The sequence below is a fragment of the Ascidia mentula genome, chromosome 9 (assembly GCF_947561715.1).
Source record: "Ascidia mentula chromosome 9, kaAscMent1.1, whole genome shotgun sequence".
In the NCBI taxonomy this organism is placed as follows: domain Eukaryota; kingdom Metazoa; phylum Chordata; class Ascidiacea; order Phlebobranchia; family Ascidiidae; genus Ascidia; species Ascidia mentula.
The window spans coordinates 4,229,550-4,248,622 of NC_138574.1; the positions used below are offsets into that span (position 1 = coordinate 4,229,550).

Genomic DNA, 19,073 nt, shown 5'->3' on the forward strand with positions numbered 1-19,073 from the left:
TTTCGGAGGCCCACCTTAGCCTTCCCGAGGGACACAACCACATTTCGCAATAATAGCGCTATACATAAATTTGTAAAATGGTGTTGTTTGCTTGTCATGTTTTTGAGGATGAGCAGGGGTCCACACGGTCTTGATCGTTAACCCTATAGTTTAATTGGGGCACGATATATAAAATGTCGAGAACCGCTGGGCTAGGATTTAAATATTATTTTACCTGCCATGCATCATAGGACGCCTTGTGGTGTGAAAGGACAATTTCAACACATGATTTTATGTCAGCAAAAACATAAATCTGCTTCAGTAGTACAATAACAAGTGCCAAGCAATGTATACTCTACGTATACTCAAACACGCTTGATACAAATAAGTTTATTTGCGCGTACTCTGTTTCAACGGGCTCGCTTGGGTTTTTCGAGCTATTTGTAACGGTATTTTTGACACATCAATACAGGAACATGGCGACTAGGTACACTGGCGTCTGTCAACAAAGCAATCTCACGTCATTGCGTTGGAAGTTGATTGGAATAACTGCAAAGTTAATTTTACTCTGGAAAACACAAATAAACCTGTAAGACTTTGTTAATGATCTACAGTAAGTTTACCATATTCAATGAGACATAATCCCTGACCGATTTATGCCTTAGTCATAGTTTTAAAGCCTAATTGGAACTTATCAGGCCTTTTCGGGAGAGCATGTTAATACAATGGGGCATGCAGCAAGTGTAATTTAAAAAAATTCCAGACATTAAGGAATTTTTAAACACTCAAATCCCGGATATGTCAGTAGGGTAAATCCGGACAAGTGGCAGTTCTATTCTCAAAATGGTAGTGTCTATTTTTGGCAAAACACCCATTTATACCAACAAATCATGAATTTAAACAACTTTACCTTGCAAGGAAATAGCATTGAGCGAATACTTACTTATTAAAGAGAGCTCCATCGGCAATCTCAGACAACTTGGTGAGAGCATCCACAACTCCAAGGTTTATCAACTTTTGTTGCCTTTCGTTGGCTCCAAACTCCTCAGCGCGACATAAGGAATTCACACAAGCTACTGCTGCGGTTTGAAGCTGTGTACAGTTGTGTATAAGAAGAGGTGTGCATGTAACTTATCATCTACACGGAAACTAGACACATTTTACTATACTGCTTATAGACCTACCGTGCATTTGCAATTGGAACTTGACTTACAGTTTACAGTATCGAACTGTTTAAAAGGCTTACAGTGTTGACATGTTAATATATTAACAAGCTTTAATAAAAATATGTAAACTGCCTATAGTTGTAATGTATTAACAAGATCGTTTTACGAAGCCTAGAACAAAAACACCCTACACGTCATTGAAACTTTGGCCCATCGCCCCTTACCCCGAAATCGCTGCCCCCGACGAACTGCACAAGCCTTCGCATTAGGTTCTCATTGTCATCCCAGTATTTTCGTACTGTGGTCGATCCATCACCCGCCGCAACACAAGCAAGCACACACAGAGCATACGTGTGTATAGCGGACGCCACATTCCTGTTTCCAAGGTCAGTCGGGGGTGTCACGGCCGGCATGGCGGTCGTTTCGATGACGATGGCACAAGCTTGCATGACAGTGTCCCCGTGTACGGCCATTATTTCATCCGTGTGCTGGTAAAAATATGAACCGAGTTGATGTGATCGCGTGATGTATTAACGGAAATTGGCTTGACAAACGTAGGTACAAAAATACCAAAGGGTTTTATCGAAATAAGCATACAAAAGCCATTATGTTCCAGAAGTTAATGATCAACGTGCTCAACTTTGGCTCTGTTCAAAAACTACTTTCGAAATTCCCAATGCTTAATTATTCACGCAGCTTCTACAATCAAAGGACAGATGTTGGCTACAAAGCACAAACCTCTTTGCTGTTAAGAACATTATTAAGAACGCCGAGTGTTTTGGTTATGACGTCATAATCGTAGCTGGTGAGTAGTGCAAAGAGAAGATCGACACCAAGCAGGTTCATGACCTCCAGTTTTAAGGTTTGATCGGCCTGAAAGAAAATTGAAAAATAAGGTTATTTCCAGTAAAACCAAACCCACGTATCCATGCTGCCTGCTACCATATTTAAGTCTCAAAGTAGTTGCTTGGATGATTGCACAATAATCTAGGTCAGTGCTAGTAATCACTTTTCGGAGCTCGTATAAGTTACGCAAGTATAGTTTCATTGGGAGAAATACTGTGTTTAGTAGAAAGAACTTGCTTATACTTGTATTTAATGTATGTGATTTTGTTTTCATTTCAATCATATAGTGTGTATTAGGCCGGGTGCACACTCACGCTTTGCGCCGGAGGATTTTTTGTTTGTTCCAATGTCCCGAGTGTACGCCCGCACGCCGGCGTATAATGAAACAAACAAAGAATCCGCCGGCGTAAAGCGTGAGTGTGGACTCGGCCTTAATAATTTAATTCAGCAAAAAACATCAGTCTTTTTGACAGTATTTTTACCTGGAATGTGATGTTCAGTAAACCCCACACCCCGTTCCGCCGCAAGTTGGCGCACTTCTCGTTTTCGCACCAAAGCTTAACCGTGTCTAGTATGTGGCTGGCCTGCAGACGGGCCTTACAAGGACTGAACTCCAGAAGTAAGTTGCAGACAACAGAACTGACTGCTACGTGCTCCTTCAAAGAGAGTGGGTCCTCGAAATTGCACGGCGATTGTGCGATCTGCTCAGAAGAAAACACGCACGAAATTTCTCCAGGAAGCGCAATTGCAAATAAGTTATCTGCTGGACGTTTATGTGATCATTTTATATTGATGAGCAACAGACAGTTTTGCACTGTTTCCACCTGTCAGGTCTCATCAGTGCTGTGCAATTGGTGATATTGATTAGTTTTCGCAGAATTTAAATATAAAAGGCAATTTTCTGACAAATACCATGCATTCCAGTAGGTTATAAGGCTTAAACTGTATATCATCTATACTGTAAATAAATAAATATCATCAGTGCTTCCCAACCTTTTTCATTTCGCGACCCACTTTTATGCACGCTTTATTATGCGACCCACAATGAGATATGACCAAACGTGATCTAATAGAAAACTGTAACATTCAGAAATGCTTCGCGACCCACCTGATATAGCTTCGCGAGACCCACTGGTTGGGAATCACTGATATATGGTATATACGTACGCAAACGCGGAAAACATATAGACGTGTACACTGTACATCAATGGCGCAAGAAAAATTTCAAACTTCTGGCTTTTGCGTCATACCTTCAAAACGGGTTTGACGACATCCAAGTCTTCGAATGTAGTCCTCAAAATTTGCACAGAGCGTGATAGACTAAGGACACACTGTAACGCAGTGATTCTTACCTGCACGCAAGGAAAAAAGTTTTTTGATATTAAGTGAAAAACTGATTACCGTATTCGTAACTTGACCTACCCCGACACTGGAATTAGCAAGACCTTCTATCAGGTGTTGAACAAGCCTCTCTGTCGCTATTAACTTTCGCATGTCTTCATCGTTGGATAATAAGGAGGCGTAGGCAAGGAAGACCGACTCGATCAAATCGTTTCCACGGCCCAATTCTTGTTTAAACTGTGAAGATTTTACAAATTAAAAAAAATTGTTTGATAAGTACAATCCGAAACGCAAAAATGGGCACTTTTCTAACAAAGTTGACAAAAGCCTTTGGAATGCGTCCCAAGTGTGTGTGGCCTTATTTGGTTATGTGATAATGTGAAACTAAGGCTTATGACTGTGTTTCCCCACACACTTTTGTCCATGCAAACCCAGCTAGGTTATTTAATTTGATAAGGTAACCCCTCGAAGGACAACGCAGGTTTTGCTTAAAACCAGTAGGTCATGGAACCCTTTATATTATGTCATGGAGCAACACGGTTTCGTAGAGCACTCTTATGGAAACTAGGGATTATGGCAAAAAGGTCCCGTCCAATATTACTTTATTCTTATGTGGTAAATCTTACAACATAAATATGTTAAGTTAGCATAAAAACGGTCGTACTCGCTTCATGTCGTCCACATTCTGAGTATCTGCGACAATGGGATGACGAAAGTAGGCTTCTAGTTTACGAGGGAAATGCTCACATACCAAAGCCAACCTCTGTAACTGAGTGTCAGCCTGTATTAAGTAGGCGATCGTTTTTGCTCCGACCACACGTTCGTTGATTCCACAAGTTGGTGAACACATGCGGACCAGGCATGGAAGAACCTGAAAGGGTTGTGATTCAACTACATGGGATTTTGTTATTATATACATTAATGTATAACTATAATGTCATAAATTGTGTTAGACCTTTTCATGAAGCAGATTTAAGTTCATTAAATGGTCACAAATCTTAGAAATGAACATGAATTTAACCCCGGTTATACCATGGAGAAGATCTATCTATAATGTGCTTAAAGTTCGTTCAAGATCTTGTAGCATTCTAGCAACTACATGCATTCTGTGTACCTTTTTGGAAACAATTTTATTTTCATGTCCGTTGAATGCCCCACTTCTGTACATATATGTCAAACACCGTGCTGCGTCGATCTGCAACGAAACCGGCTGACTTCTGGACAACATGTTGGTCAGAATATTGATAATGGGCTGGTCTCCAGCACTTGCTGAAAATACATTAAAATATTTCGTGGTACTTCTACTCAGACAATTTTTATTGCATGTGAATGTGACCATGGTAGCAAAAAGTCAGTATACATGTTAGGGTTTTAAATATCTGAACACTACAAAAAGACATTATATTTTGGTTGGGCAAGGATATAAACATAGCAAGTTGTATAAATCCAAATGCTACCTTTAAGCAAACTGGAACACACAGTTGGGTTCTTGTAACACAGAACAGCAATGGCTTGCACAGACTTGTGTTTGACTCTAGAAAGGTTTGACACCAAGAGGGGTGCAAGATTGTCCACAACATCAAGATCATAAAGCATGTCTTGCTGCTGGCGATTCTAATAGAAAACATTACCAATTGTTCTGTAACTGTAATAAACAGAAATGTAATCAAGTATAACTGGAAATAAATTGAATCTAGTTCAACCAAGCTTATCTGGAAACCTGTTATATATGCAACATATCACAAGCAGTACTTCTATGTAAAGTTCAAAACAGCAAATATTTGTTCTTAATAGATAAATGTATTTCAGAAAAATATATTTACACAAAAAGGCATCATAAGGTTATTTCAAAATCATCTAATAAGCTGTATGTCAGGATCAATGTTTTGAAATTTACACGTTACATAACTGCAGTTAAAATAATTGTACATTACCCTGCAGCATTGAGAGATAATTTCACATGTGCACTCCTGGGTGCACATAGAAAGGTTAATACAAGACAGGATTCTTGCTGTCGTGGAAACGTCCACAAACACTAGGTCACCGGCTTGTTCCAGAGAAGTTACAATAGTTCGAACGCATCTTAGACAGGCTTCATAAAATCTGTATATATAAAAATATTGCACTACCTGCATTTGTGATATTATTTATCTGACAGGATTCTACATCTAAATTTTTACTTTTATTTTAACTTGACTTCACAAAAAACATTGTTTAAACCATTATAAAACAAAAACATTTTTTAATGTCATAATAACATTAAAAAGTTCTATGCAAAAATACATAACCGCGCCTCATTATGCTAAGCCAATACAAACTAATGACACTAACTTGATATCAGTGTTATTAAGACTAAAGAACATGACATCCAATACACCATAATCCAAGACACTCTTCACATTGGCCTGCATTCCTTTTGCCAAACTTCCAAGTATTACAGCACATTGTGTTTTAATTTGAATATCACTATTGTCCTGTTGGATTAAATACACAAGCCTACAGCAAAATAAAGTGATCTTATTAAGCAAATATTTCAGAGCATCTCCATAACACAGGTACCTTGGAATTGAGCCAAGCACAATGAAGTTTGATTTTTGCTTGTTGTTTCCAATTACAAAGTTCTTGATCTGCTTTAGTCCTTCCATTACTTTGCCAGGGTCGTCACTGTATAGCTTCTCAATATAAGGTTTGTACAGAGTTGTGACCTCCTGCAACAATAGGTTAAATCAAAGAAATAACAAAAATCACCATATGAGCGAAAACAAGTGAAATTTTTCAGCATTTAGACGAACTCGGGCCCTGAACGAGTAAAAAATGGTTAGCCCAGTGTCGTTATTTAAAATAAACCTAGTAAATTATACAAATTAAATAAGCCTAGTAAATTATACAAGCACATGTAAATAAACATACAGACAAAACGCCTTGCATTGAAGTTATCCTGGAGTTTTCAGTGAGGTCAACTTGATCCACTTCCATTTTCAAGCCTTCAATCAGACAGGTGTCACATAAATTTCCTAACCTGCAAGATTACAGAAAGACACCGGTTTTCCACTAAATTGATTTGTCAATTAAAACTGCAACGTCAATTAACTGGTTTGGGCTGTTAGTTGGCGTTATATAAGTTGTTGAATATAACACAGGCATGTGTACCTGAACTTCTGATTTTGGTTAAAAATATATGCTTTGTGAACGATAACAACAACGTATATGTTCATCCATTGTCATATAATCACGCATGACTGCACAAGGCACTGAAAAGGATAAGATAAACATTGCATTTCCTAAATGCAATACCTATATTTATTAAAACACAAACCATTTTTGAAATACCATTTTAAAAACAATTCTTTAATTTTCAGAAAGATTTAAAGTATACTTATGCTGATGACATGGGACTTTCACGTAGGATTATTGCCCTGGTATCCGTTTTACCACAACTTTTCTGTTCACACAATCAATAATGTTGTCGATGTGTTGCAATATTACGTAAATGTATTGTTGATTTTTCTTACGCATGTTTTGTTTTATAGTTTGGTTACTAAGTATATGCTTTGAGGTGGGTGTGGTTTCGTCCTTTTTTTGTTATACTGTTCAAGCGCCAATTGCATTGTTAACAATTAAGGGAATTGGGTCGTTTTATTAGGTCATTAACCAAAGTCAACTACACTAACAGTAACAGCCTGGTTTTTATTTTTATTATCACTGGCATCAGTCTAACTGAATGTGTTTGTTGTCATTTATCTGTAAAATGCACCCATTAGTCTACTTTTAATGCTCTTTAGTTTGAAACAAGAATATGTGTATTAGTCAGTTCTTAGTTGAATTATGTTTGATGCCAAAGTACTTTATGTGGTTTAAAATATGTAAAAGTTTGTTTTAGTTTCAAACATGTTGTGTGATATTTTTTTCAGCAGTTTGGCATCTCTTTTGGCTTGAGTAATTTGTTTGGAAGACAGCTTTGTTTTGCATAAAACTTGTTTTGCAATAGTTAAATGCAATTTATTAATAACCTTATTTTGTTCAAGATACAAAGTTAAAATAAATTATAATGCATGCTGGAACAGCAAACCAAGTTGCAAACCCTAATACTGTGGTGTGGAACAGCCCAGGAATATGGGCAACGTATGTACTACTGACAGGAGTCATGCACCTTGTGCTTCTTAGCATGCCTTGGTTCACAACCTCAGTGGCTTGGACCCTGACTAATGTGGTGCATGGCATCTCAATGTATCTTTTCCTTCACACGATCAAGGGTACTCCGTTTGAGACATCAGACCAGGGTAAATACCGCTACTCTACCCATTGGGAGCAAATGGATTCTGGAACACAGTTTACAGCAGCTCGCAAGTTTTTCATGACCACCCCAATTGTCCTTTATATTCTTGCAAGTTTCTACTCCAAGTATGAATTTGCACACTTTGTCGTCAACACTGTTATTTTGCTGTTGTCTCTTCTGCCCAAGTTGCCACAGTTGCATGGCGTACGACTTTTTGGAATCAACAAGTATTAAATAGCAATGAACAATGTATTGTAATGTATGTATTATACTCTATAAACACAGCAAGCAGAATCTGGCTGGTGGTGTACTGTGTACAATTAGCGGTGTATTGAAACATGTTACCATAGACTGCTGCAAGTGTATCAGCCACTTGTATGTATGTGTGTGAACCCAATTTATTGATTAGGTTGTATTATCTTAGTCTGTTTGTATGAAATATGGTTCACTTTTTGTTTTTGTTACTTTGAGGTAGCGTCATCGTGTTACCAGTGGCCCAGTGCCCAAGCATCACACCTAAAGCAACATGTATTACTGATAAAAAAGCATCATTTGTTTCAAATCAATCTCATAAACACTCTTAACTTGTAATTTGTTGCCACCATTAAAGCTGAACCATAAAGTCGACCAGACCAAATTATTAAAAACCCTAATGGATAAGTTGCAGTTTGGAAAAGCCTTCAGCATACCATCCCTGCAATGTTACATATATTGCTTGTAACATTCTTCTTCTTTTATCCACATGCTACGAATCTTGCATACTTGTGACATTGATTGATTTGCATACACTTATATATCAAGCTTTACTGCTTATATCTGCTGCTTTCTACAGTTACATAATTTCACAATTTACACAACAGTGTAACAAAAGTTAATGACGATGTTACAAAACAGATAATCAATAATGAAAATTTTAACATTGGATATCATTCATTTATATTTACTGTGTATTGTCGTATACATGAAATAACATCCTTGGAAGATTTTAGATTTATTTTCTTTCTTGTTGTGGTAGTTTCACTAAAAATGTTGTTTTATGAGCCTTTTAAATAAACTGAATGTGGGCATTGTTATGACTTTTATGGGGGAAGGGACAGAGGAATCATAAATAGGTTTGTATGTAGCCTCATTGCCAACCTAAATTTACTGGCCATATTTCTTAGGTGCTGTTTTGTGATACAAAGAGATTGCGTCGCACTAATTTATTTATACAACATCGATTTCCAACTGAATGCGCTGCGCATGACAAAGGTGTAGGTGTTCCCCACTGGCGTGTTGCGGAATGTTTTCGCGTATGCCTACATGGACTTTGGACTTCGTCGTTTATGTCTGACAGTTTTACAAACGATTAATGTTGTGAGTGTCTGCAAGCAAGTGTTTTGACTCATTTTGTTTTGATTCAAGCGCCTTCCACTGCAATACAGCTTTACGCGAAAAACAAGGAATGCGTAATAGTTGACCAGCAGTATTTACAAGCTCCTTCAATTTTATTCTTGCACAAAAAGAAATTGAATGCGAATAAACAATAAATATGTAAAATAAAATGACATGGGCACCGATAAAACCATAAGGGCTATCGAGTCAGGCGCCCATATTTAAGGTATAATTTCCTCACGAAAAATCACCATCTGCCGTAGGATGATAGCAAGTGGCACTGGAAACTGATGGGTTGCGACAGGTTTCACATGACTTCAGGTGGCCAAAGCAAACCCATTTAAACGTGAACGCCAACTCGATTCAAACATTGTTTCCTTTCCATATACGTCACATTACATAAGTGTACGTATCTTTTTTCTTGTTGATATTCCAAACACTAATTTATGCCTTTGGGTGACATTATTCAGTCGTTAGTTGCATACCCCGCATTTTTCACCCTTTAGAGCCCAAGGGTATACTGAGCAACAGAAAAAAATTAATGTATGGCGTTTTATTGCGTAGATGGGTCCAATAACACATTTCATGAAAAAATAAGATGTTTGACCATTAACCCCCAATTTCTGGTGGGGCCACCTATGATCCATTGGGCTCTGCAGGATACATAATAAAAAAATTAACTTATATTTGTTGAAACTAGTGAAACCATGCATTTCTTTAGTAGTACAAGTAACAACCTGAATGAAATCGAGGTAATAGTTTACTATTTTTGGTCAAACAACTTATTTTTAGACCCCCACTGCGTGTGATTTTCGTGTTTCGCAGGTTCATATGGGCAGAAAACTTTGTATATCAGTATTTAAAGCTAAACAATTTAACGCCTTATTTAGGTACGTGTTGATGCTGCCCAAGTTGTAACAGCGATACTTGACAGCTTTTGCTGATCAATGATTATCTACATCAATAACATTTGAAATAACCTACGCAAATAGCTATATTACCATGCATAAAATAAAAACCTGACCCGAAATTGAGACAATAGATGTTGCACGTATAATTTCTAGTACCATGCGATGCTGTTATGTAATAATATTCATTGAAAAGCCTAAAAACAAAATTCATAAAAAATTATCGCACTTTAATTGTCCCCAATGCCCTATGTCCCATACACGACCCCATTTAATTATAAGGTGTGCCGTTTTTTAAAAATACGTGCTACGAATAGGTACTATACAAGGCCTTAGCTCAAGGATTGCCAACATTATTTGCAAATTGTTCACCAGTTTAATGGTATTTTTTACATATTTAGATGTAGCTTATTGAGCACTTTTGCGTTTCCTTCCGGTGTTTTTTTTCATTGAAAAAGTACGCTAAAGGCGTACAATTAAAGGAAAGGCTGAACAAAAAGACAAAAAAGGGCAACAAGGGTTAAATATAATGGCGAGAAAGCAGCACAAGAAGTCAAGTTCCATGGCTATGCTTCATGTCAAGCAGCGTACAACCACTTTCATTTGTAATAATCCGGTTCAGTACGGTGTTTCTCACTGGCAATGTTGTTTCCTTCCGGTGTGCTTGCTGTGACAATCAAAAACTTGAGACATTTACCCGCTTTAAAATTTTATGTAGATCAGGGCAAATGGGGGACTCTGGGCTTTTGAAGGCAAAATTTTTTTGAAAACGCAGAAACCTTTCTTGTATGAGTCTTTAAAGTAATGGGGTCACAAGTGACCCCTGGGTTAAACTGGATCAAGCGACTTTGCCCACACATGACATTTTTATTTTGCGCAAAACCATTTACGCCGATAAACAATACACAAAATGGTACGGGCACTGGTAAAACCACAAATATTATAGAGCAGGCCGCCATTTGACGGTGATTTCTGCTCGGAAAAATTATCGTCCGAAGTAGGACCGCAATGATACACAAACCAACAGTTGCACCCATCTTAAAACGTTTTTAAAAAACCTCTAGTACGATACCACGTATCAACAAAACCGCGCTTATAAAAAGTACTTTTATTATTAGTACGAATCAGCATCGAAAAATTAAAAACTATATTGCATCAACAATTTGGCACCAAAATTAGAAAAGAAATAATTGTATGAAGTACAGAAATGAGTATATACCTATATTGAATATAAAAAACAAGTATTTTGAATACAAGTTGCTGCTGTTGAATATGAAATAGCCACCACATTCTCACTGTTTATTGAGAAATATCAGATAAGGGTAAACATACGATCCAAGAGCATATCTGCCATCACTCAGTTCTGTGATATGAGTCAGTCCATATGTAAGTTTTCCATGTGGGTCATGCCAACAGTTTACAATCTCCCCATCTTCTGTAATCTCATATGCCACGTTATGTGAATGATCAAAGGGTCTAAAAAACGAAAAAAAGTCTTAGGAAAAACACCAATGGACAGACAACAGTTATAGGTTTACTGGCATTTCAGTCACTGTTTTCCCACCAGTCGGAGCAAGTTTAAACATATGACCCGGGGTTAATCAGGTCCAGTGATGGTTTGCAAGTGCACAACCCACCAGGCATCCATTACATTTGCATAGGAGGTTACTACCACAGTAAGTACTGCAAAGGCCCATACCTGACAGTATCAGTTTTCTTACATAGATCAATAGGTTCGATCACTAGTATCAAACCCAACACATTAAAATGTTGATGAACAGTAAAACTAAGCAAAAGGATCAGAAAAATATTGTTCACTTACATCAATAGGAAACTAGGTGGCAGCAGACCAGCTGCAATTTTTCGCACGAGTGGAAAATTTGCAACGAAGCTGTATTTCCAAGTATGGACCAAAGACGAAGCAATCCAAAATGTTCCTTTTTTAGTAATTCTTATGTTATCAGGCATTGCTGAAATGAAAAATAGTTTTTACATTAATTATTAGAAGAATTACAGCATCAGAAAAACACAAAAATTTTCCTTGCAGAAAAAAATATTTACCACAAATGAATAAAAAAATGCGAAGGGCTGAAATTTTACCCTTCCAGTCCAGCATTTACAAATCTTTTTTCTTTAATATTTCAGTTTGTTCTACAATTTGGATTGGTCATTTCTTACCCTGGGTATCATGCTTCATTCCATGCAAAACATGACAAAGATGTACCATGTATTTTTAAAAGAAATTTTTTAAGTACTATCTGTTGATTCTCCCCTAGTCTTGTTTTGAGTTCCTAGTAATATGCTTACGTAACAATATTTAGCTTAAATTGTGGTGCTAAGCTCAACATGTTATTGAGTTGTTAAATATTTGAAATGAGTGATAAGCGGCATAGAAAAGAAAACAAACTGTTTCGCAGTATGTCACATACAAGGCAGTTGCAGCATATGTTTGGTTTCCCAAGTAGTGGTGTCCAGCCATAACATTCTATGGCGAAAGGTTTCAGCCACAATTAAAGTACGTTCATCTGAGGTCAACTGGATTCCGTTGGCAAAACACAATCCGTCTTTAGCAATGTCCAACTTTCCACTTTCGACTGTATATCGAAAAATCCTGCCAGTGCAGCGACCTAACATGAAAACAAAATGTGTGCATTTAGTTATGAACTACGATAAATTGCCCTTTCATTCAATTTTCAAAAGCAGCGCTGCAACAAATTACTAAAACGTATAACAATAAAGTTTTGTGCTGTAAAAAAATTTAAAATTAACCTTCATATGCCATGTAGACCATTTCAGGCATTGAATATATTGTAGAACCATCGGTGAAGAAAATAGTTTTTCCATCCTTTGTTAAAACTAAATCATCTGGAAACTTCATCTCAGGTGAAACAACATTTGGGGCAACTAGTATTTCCAGTTTTTTGTTACTTAAGTTAATTTTGTACAATCCATAAATAGCATCCATGACATATAGGAAATTATTCTTGAAGCGTAAACCTATAAACATGACGAAATAAGATAAAAACAAATATTGATGACCTTTTAGTATGTGTGTGAGAATTACCTAGAGGTCTTCCATAGTTGGTGATGTTTGATGTTACAACTGCATGTGGCAAGCTACCAGAAGTTATATTTTCTATTGGCCCCTCTCCAATAATGCCATTTTTAGGCAGTATTTTTACTACCCGGCCATCACTCAATCCACTGTACAAGTTCTTCTTGTCATCTTCAACGATGCATTCAGGGCCTGGCAGTGGAATTCTGTACATACAACAACAATATTGTGTCTATGACATACATGATTTATCTTGGAAAGTTTGTAATGTGTGGAGAGCATAGACTAGCCAAAGTTTTTTTAGGGTTTTAAATTATGGACTATTTTATTTGTCTATGAACAAATATACAGAACCAGTAGGTTGTGACCTTGACCTGTATACCAGTAGTCTACATACAATAGCTATTGTGGAACTGAAAACCGTTACAAAACAGTTGGTAAATTATATGCGCAAAAGAGCCATAATAGTCAATTGGAAAAGTTGGAAAATGTTGTTAAATACTGTAATAAAACACAAGAAACTGGCACATTGACACAACAAAAAGCAGTTGCATATTCAAGTTTCTTACAAAACCACTCACTTTTTGCCGTTCACTAGCTTTTCGTTTACACTAAACTTCCCCTCTAAAGTTGCATATTCATCATACATAAGCACTGGATCAATTGGTGAGCGGTAATAACCAACAAACCCCGTCAAGATCACGGCACATAGCAACAAGACTAAACCTTCACATCCGTAACCTTGTCCACCAAATGTTGGTGCTTTTTCGCCTTCTTGCTTTTGAGAAGCAAATTTTGCACCAGGTTTTCGTTTTCTCAAACCACTACTATCCCCCGCCATTGTTAGCACTTTCCAAATTAAACTGCAAACGTTTTCCCTACCCAGACACTTTTGAAGAGCAAACGTGTCTGTGTTTACATTGCGGCAATTGCCACACGTGCAAAAATGACGTGTCTTTACTATGGGCGGCCAGAGGGGTCATAATTCGCCTGAATTTCCCCCCTTCTGGCACTAAGTAACACATTGCTTAATAAGCAACATGTTATTTAAATTTGCATCATGTTAGTTAAATAAGCAACATGTTGAAATTCCTTGCCTCCTGTCCCTGTACTTTACGGTCTACTGACTTCACTTAACCAACTTTATCGCACGCGGCGTCTTGAAAGTGTTGCCACGGTATTGCAGCAGTACACATGTTTGGAAAGATTATGTGCGCCGCTTTATGAACCGAGATAAAGTACTCTGTGTTAAAAAACAGAATATTACTTGCACAGTATTGTTTAGATCGGTGTTTCTCAAACTTTTTATCTGTACCGCCCCGCAAACACCTTAGTCATTTACCAATGCCCAACAGAACAGACAAAAAAAACACAACGAATTTATTTGTTGTTTGTCAATGAATGCGATGGGTGAGGTTAGTGTGACACCAGTTTCTCAATATCAGGTTTCATGTCGGACAAAACCAATCGTAAGTCTCCTCAATTGTCGATATATATATATTTTTTTAAATTGTCACACGTAACCTCATTGACAAGCAACAAATAAATTCGTTGTGTTTTTTTTAAACAAAATTGTGGGATATTTGTTTTTTACCAAACAAATTTGGTATACATCATGTTACCTGGTGCTCAAAACCTATAATTTCTGTTTTCCCGTTAAAACCAGAGTACAGACAGCTTTCATTACTAACAAAATATCTTATATTCGGTGATTTTTGCAGGTTGAACGTGATGACTTAAAAATTGTCACCAGATTAAGCATACTTTCCGCCAGACCTGTACATAACGTTACACGTTAAAGATATATGCACGTGTTGGTAACCTTTAGATACTACAAAAAAGATAGCCTAATTAGAACAGCTACCATTTACTTGGCATGACATGCAAGGCGTTCGTTCTCAAGCAGTATGTAAAAGCAATCGCGTTTCATACAACAGAAAACCAAATTGTATTCAGCTCAATGTCAACGACTCGAAAATGTTGATACACCCCTACTACTCAGATTAACTCGCGAAATATGTATAACGTGTCCTTGACAGTCTGATGGCTCCTCCCATGCAATCATACACAGTTAAATGGCCAATTGATGTATGTGACGTAACAACAATCTCATTGTTTATTTAGGAATATCAGATAAGGGTAAACATACGATCCAAGAGCATATCTGCCATCACTCAGTTCTGTGATATGTGTTAGATCAAAGGTAAGTTTTCCATGTGGGTCATGCCAACAGTTTACAATCTCCCCATCTTCTGTAATCTCAAATGCGATGTTGTGCAACTGATTAAAGGGCCTAGAAAGGTAATAACAAGTTTATTGTGCGTTGGAAATATGACCTGAAACATTAAAACATGGTGCCATTCTCATGACAACTACAATTGACAATCAAAAGCAATACCTCATTGTAAATTATAATACGTATTACGTCTTTGGCACAAATTGGCAAAAGAACTGTAAATAACCATGCTGGCTTTACTGAAAACATTTATGAAATACTTGTGCGATATGACAACAAACATTGTTACGTCTGTGTTACAGTTTGGGCCTATGAATTTCTTTTGAAAATGCTCACAATATATGTATTGTGCTTTAAAATCGTACAAAGATGAACAAAAACGCTTTGCATGCTTTACGAAAATCTTACATCAATAGGACACTAGTTGGCAGCAGACCCACTGCAATTTTTCGCAGCAGTGGAAACTTTGCAATAAAAGTGTTTTTCCAGTTATGGACCAAAGACGAAGCAACCCAGTATGTTCCTCTATCAGTAATTCTCACATTGTCAGGCATAGCTAAAATGAACAAAGTTTGCATGTAAATCACTTCAACAAAGATTACAACGTTACACTTTGTTGTAAAAATGTCCTTCATGCAAAAAATATTTATTGCAAATGTCCACATGTAAAGGGAAGGACAACACGAGTAAAAACTAGTTTAAGCTGCTCAATCTGGTCGAAAAGATGCATTGATATGAGTTTAGTGAGCAGTAAATTAATTGTCAAACCATTTTTTACTGTCTGTATGACAAAGAGAATTTAAAATGTGGGATACTTTCTAAGCTACAAAATACTCGAAAAATTAGGCTTGAAAGAAAAAGAAAGAAAAAAATTGCATGTTATGCTAACACTTTGCAGCATATCACCTACAAGGCAGTTGTAGTATATGACTAGTTTCCCAAGTAGTAGTGTCCATCCATATCATTCTATAACGAAAGGATTCAGCCACAATTAAAGTGCGCTCATCTGAGGTCAACTGGATTCCGTTGGCAAAACACAGTCCATCTTTAACAATCTCCAACTTTCCACTTTCGACTGTATATCGAAAAACTCTGCCTGTGCAGCGACCTGGAATCATTAGATATGATACATAAGTGGTGCAGCAAAATAGAACATGTACCTTTAGGATCGTATATACCAGGGTGGTCCAAACCTTAGCCCCTGACGTGATTTCTTGCGGTTTACACGGCGCATTACATTTTTCCTAATTTTGTATGATTTTTAATTTATAATTAGGTTTACAATCTTAGCAAGCCTAGCTGGATTAGCTACTCTTTCCTTACCAGTCGAAGCGAGATAAGAAAAATCAAGCTCCCGGTTAGGTTTCAACTCACCACACTGGGCTTACCAGGCCCATAGCTCTACAGACTGATCTACGGGAGCTCAGCGGTTTTGCGGGGTATAATGTGATCAAGATGCGGTTGCATGAAACATTTACTGCGTTGAAATAGAATATATGGAACCCTTTGAATGTTTCGGAGAGGCAACTTAAAGTGCATGTTGTTTTGGCAGACTACCATCGATCGCAGTTAGTTTACGAAGCCTAATTTTTATACTTTCGCTGAAATGGTATTGTGGTCCAGGATGGCCACAGAGTAGGACAACCCTGGTATATACAGTATATAGCTTTTGGTTGTTTTGCTTGTAGCGCCTGTAATATTTTATATTATGGAACTTACGACGCCTTTACCAAATTTTCCTAAACTTGTAGGATATTTAACTCGCTTGGGACAACAAATTAATAAATAATGCACGTGACTATTTTTGGTACGTAGTTTTAATAAAGTCAATAAAAATGATCAACCTTCATATGTCAGATAGGTCATTTCCGTAATTGAAAATGTTGTAGAGGCGTCAGTGAAGAAAATAGTTTTTCCATCCTTTGTTAAAACTAAATCATCTGGAAACTTCATCTCGGGTGAAACAACATTTGGGGCAACTAGTATTTCCAGTTTTTTGTTACTTAAGTTAATTTTGTACAATCCATAAATAGCATCCATGACATAAAGAAAATTATTCTTGATGCGTAAACCTACAAACATGACGAAATAAGATAAAAGCAACTATTGATGACCTTTCAGTATGTGTGTGAGAATTACCTAGAGGTCTTCCATGGTTGGTGATGTTTGATGTTACAACTGCATGTGGCAAGCTACCAGAAGTTATATTTTCTATTGGACCATCTCCAATAATGCCATTTTTAGGCAGTATTTTTACTATCCGGCCATCACTCAATCCACTGTACAAGTTCTTCTTGTCATCTTCAACGACGCATTCAGGACCTGGAAGTGGAATTCTGTACATACAACAACAATATTGTGTTTATGACGTAGGCCTACATGATTTAGTATAAAAATACTCTCTTATCGCTGTACTTAATCTCAAGTCTGCTAAAGCATTTACATCAGTGGACCTCAAAAATTGTTCAAGTGCGAGGTACTTTGAATAAATTCATCCCCTTGCGACGCACCAAATCCAAATCTATCGGGACAATTTATTCCACTGTTTGCCATTTCAGTCGCAGAAGTCCAACTTAACTTCCTAATTGCCTTTATTTTTCCGACGGCCATTGAAACTCCATATAAAGCACCCAGGCGTCGCCGCGCACACTTGGGTTTACATGGTTAAGAAATCTCAACTAGTGAGCCATAACGGAGCTTTCGAATGGTTCACCGAGCCAGGCGAAAATCATGATACAGCACCAAACATGAGAGCACAGCCAAGGACGAAATCATGACCCGCGGATTTTTCACATTAAGAAATACCCACATGGGGAAAAAGGATTTTCAATAAAGTATCGATTTTGCAGCATATTCGAGTTTGTTACAAAACCACTCACCTTTCGCCGTTCACTAGCTTTTCGTTAACACTAAACTTCCCCTCTAAAGTTGCATATTCATCATACATAAGCACTGTATCAATTGGAGAGCGGTAATAACCAACAAACCCAGTCAAGATCACGATACACAGCAACAAGACTAAACCTTCACATCCGAAACAGTGTCCACGAAATGTTGGTGCTTTTTCGCCTTCTTGCTTTTGCGAAGCAAATTTTGCACCAGGTTTTCGTTTTCTCAAACCACTACTATCCCCCGCCAGCATTGTTAGCACTTTCCAAACTAAAAGTGCAATCCTGCACTTTGCCTTCCGTGCGTGTTACGACTGTCCTGACACGCTTGAAGAGCATTGAAACGTGTCTCGACGTCTGCAGTTTTTTTGCTCACAGAAAAAGTTTAAAACGTTTCTACAAAATCTACAGACTTTACGAAAAAATTGTGGCGGTCTTTTCTTGGCGCTGGTATTTTTTATCGTGTTTTTATCGCATTTTCGTGCGGTAATCCCATCAACTCATACAAACATACACGATTTCAATCGACGCTGTTTTAATCTTTACAAAACGTAAATACAACGTCACACTCACTTACAAAGTAAGATAAAAAGCGTTGTGTTGTCTCCCTGTCTATAATATATCGTATGTTATTTGTTGCCAAGAAGTCAAGCAAACACAATGGGGCTCGGCTGGTTAAATGAAGAGAAGCTTGATATTCAACATCGAATGGTTGAGAGTTACATAAAACTTCTCGCCTTAAGAAAGATCGTTACCATTGGATTAAATAGCATCGAAGTTTGATTTTCCTTCTACGCAGAACATATATTTAGTTCTTTATTGTCTGTCGCCACCTTGACTAGATAAATAACGGAGTATTCAACAAATTCCTCTTGCGGTTACGCAAAAGTAGTGGAGAAACAAATATTATTGTTTATGAAACCCGTTGAAAGCTTTCAAGCGCTTCTTTTTCCATGAATCCAATTCAGTGCAGCAGAAACTGCCTTCCAGTCCACGACACGCGC

General features: G+C 37.4%; 4 protein-coding genes across 4 annotated transcripts; 1 reads left to right on the forward strand and 3 right to left on the reverse strand.

Moving 5' to 3' along the window:
• Window positions 1–354: 354 nt before the first annotated feature.
• LOC145914721 (armadillo repeat-containing protein 8-like) lies at window positions 355–6,377 on the reverse strand. Its single transcript, XM_083002546.1, has 14 exons — window positions 6,243–6,377; window positions 5,892–6,040; window positions 5,664–5,828; window positions 5,267–5,435; window positions 4,790–4,946; window positions 4,447–4,601; window positions 3,997–4,203; window positions 3,414–3,569; window positions 3,242–3,343; window positions 2,474–2,692; window positions 1,884–2,018; window positions 1,370–1,633; window positions 923–1,071; window positions 355–547 (listed from the first exon to the last, which is right to left on the reverse strand). The coding sequence occupies exons 1-14, from the start codon at window positions 6,306–6,308 to the stop codon at window positions 496–498; spliced, it is 2,145 nt and encodes a 714-aa protein (XP_082858672.1). The 5' UTR covers window positions 6,309–6,377; the 3' UTR covers window positions 355–495.
• Window positions 6,378–7,335: 958 nt separating this feature from the next.
• LOC145913270 (ORM1-like protein 2) lies at window positions 7,336–8,676 on the forward strand. The gene has a single exon (XM_083000867.1). The coding sequence runs from the start codon at window positions 7,381–7,383 to the stop codon at window positions 7,840–7,842; it is 462 nt and encodes a 153-aa protein (XP_082856993.1). The 5' UTR covers window positions 7,336–7,380; the 3' UTR covers window positions 7,843–8,676.
• A 2,110-nt stretch (window positions 8,677–10,786) lies between these two features.
• On the reverse strand, window positions 10,787–14,067 carry LOC145913970 (adipocyte plasma membrane-associated protein-like). The gene is made up of 6 exons (XM_083001739.1): window positions 13,527–14,067; window positions 12,955–13,151; window positions 12,660–12,887; window positions 12,320–12,517; window positions 11,713–11,860; window positions 10,787–11,366 (listed from the first exon to the last, which is right to left on the reverse strand). The coding sequence occupies exons 1-6, from the start codon at window positions 13,784–13,786 to the stop codon at window positions 11,183–11,185; spliced, it is 1,215 nt and encodes a 404-aa protein (XP_082857865.1). The 5' UTR covers window positions 13,787–14,067; the 3' UTR covers window positions 10,787–11,182.
• A 695-nt stretch (window positions 14,068–14,762) lies between these two features.
• On the reverse strand, window positions 14,763–18,371 carry LOC145914016 (adipocyte plasma membrane-associated protein-like). Its single transcript, XM_083001791.1, has 6 exons — window positions 18,061–18,371; window positions 17,321–17,517; window positions 17,026–17,253; window positions 16,092–16,289; window positions 15,590–15,737; window positions 14,763–15,238 (listed from the first exon to the last, which is right to left on the reverse strand). The coding sequence occupies exons 1-6, from the start codon at window positions 18,321–18,323 to the stop codon at window positions 15,055–15,057; spliced, it is 1,218 nt and encodes a 405-aa protein (XP_082857917.1). The 5' UTR covers window positions 18,324–18,371; the 3' UTR covers window positions 14,763–15,054.
• Between the last annotated feature and the right edge of the window lie 702 nt (window positions 18,372–19,073).

Excerpts from the sequence above, each read along its gene's own strand:
- LOC145914721 (XM_083002546.1), bottom strand. The coding sequence starts at position 6,308 with ATGGAAGTGGATCAAGTTGACCTCACTGAAAACTCCAGGATAACTTCA. Across the intron at positions 1,634-1,883 it reads ATGTTCTTAACAGCAAAGAG|CACACGGATGAAATAATGGC; the intron begins GTTTGTGCTTTG and ends TATTTTTACCAG. Across the intron at positions 548-922 it reads GATGGAGCTCTCTTTAATAA|AGTAAAATTAACTTTGCAGT; the intron begins GTAAGTATTCGC and ends TGTGTTTTCCAG.
- LOC145913270 (XM_083000867.1), top strand. The coding sequence starts at position 7,381 with ATGCATGCTGGAACAGCAAACCAAGTTGCAAACCCTAATACTGTGGTG.
- LOC145913970 (XM_083001739.1), bottom strand. The coding sequence starts at position 13,786 with ATGGCGGGGGATAGTAGTGGTTTGAGAAAACGAAAACCTGGTGCAAAA. Across the intron at positions 13,152-13,526 it reads AAGCTAGTGAACGGCAAAAA|AATTCCACTGCCAGGCCCTG; the intron begins GTGAGTGGTTTT and ends TTGTATGTACAG. Across the intron at positions 11,367-11,712 it reads CCACCTAGTTTCCTATTGAT|ACCCTTTGATCATTCACATA; the intron begins GTAAGTGAACAA and ends TTCGTTTTTTAG.
- LOC145914016 (XM_083001791.1), bottom strand. The coding sequence starts at position 18,323 with ATGCTGGCGGGGGATAGTAGTGGTTTGAGAAAACGAAAACCTGGTGCA. Across the intron at positions 17,518-18,060 it reads AAGCTAGTGAACGGCGAAAG|AATTCCACTTCCAGGTCCTG; the intron begins GTGAGTGGTTTT and ends TTGTATGTACAG. Across the intron at positions 15,738-16,091 it reads TCATATACTACAACTGCCTT|CTATGCCTGACAATGTGAGA; the intron begins GTAGGTGATATG and ends TGTTCATTTTAG.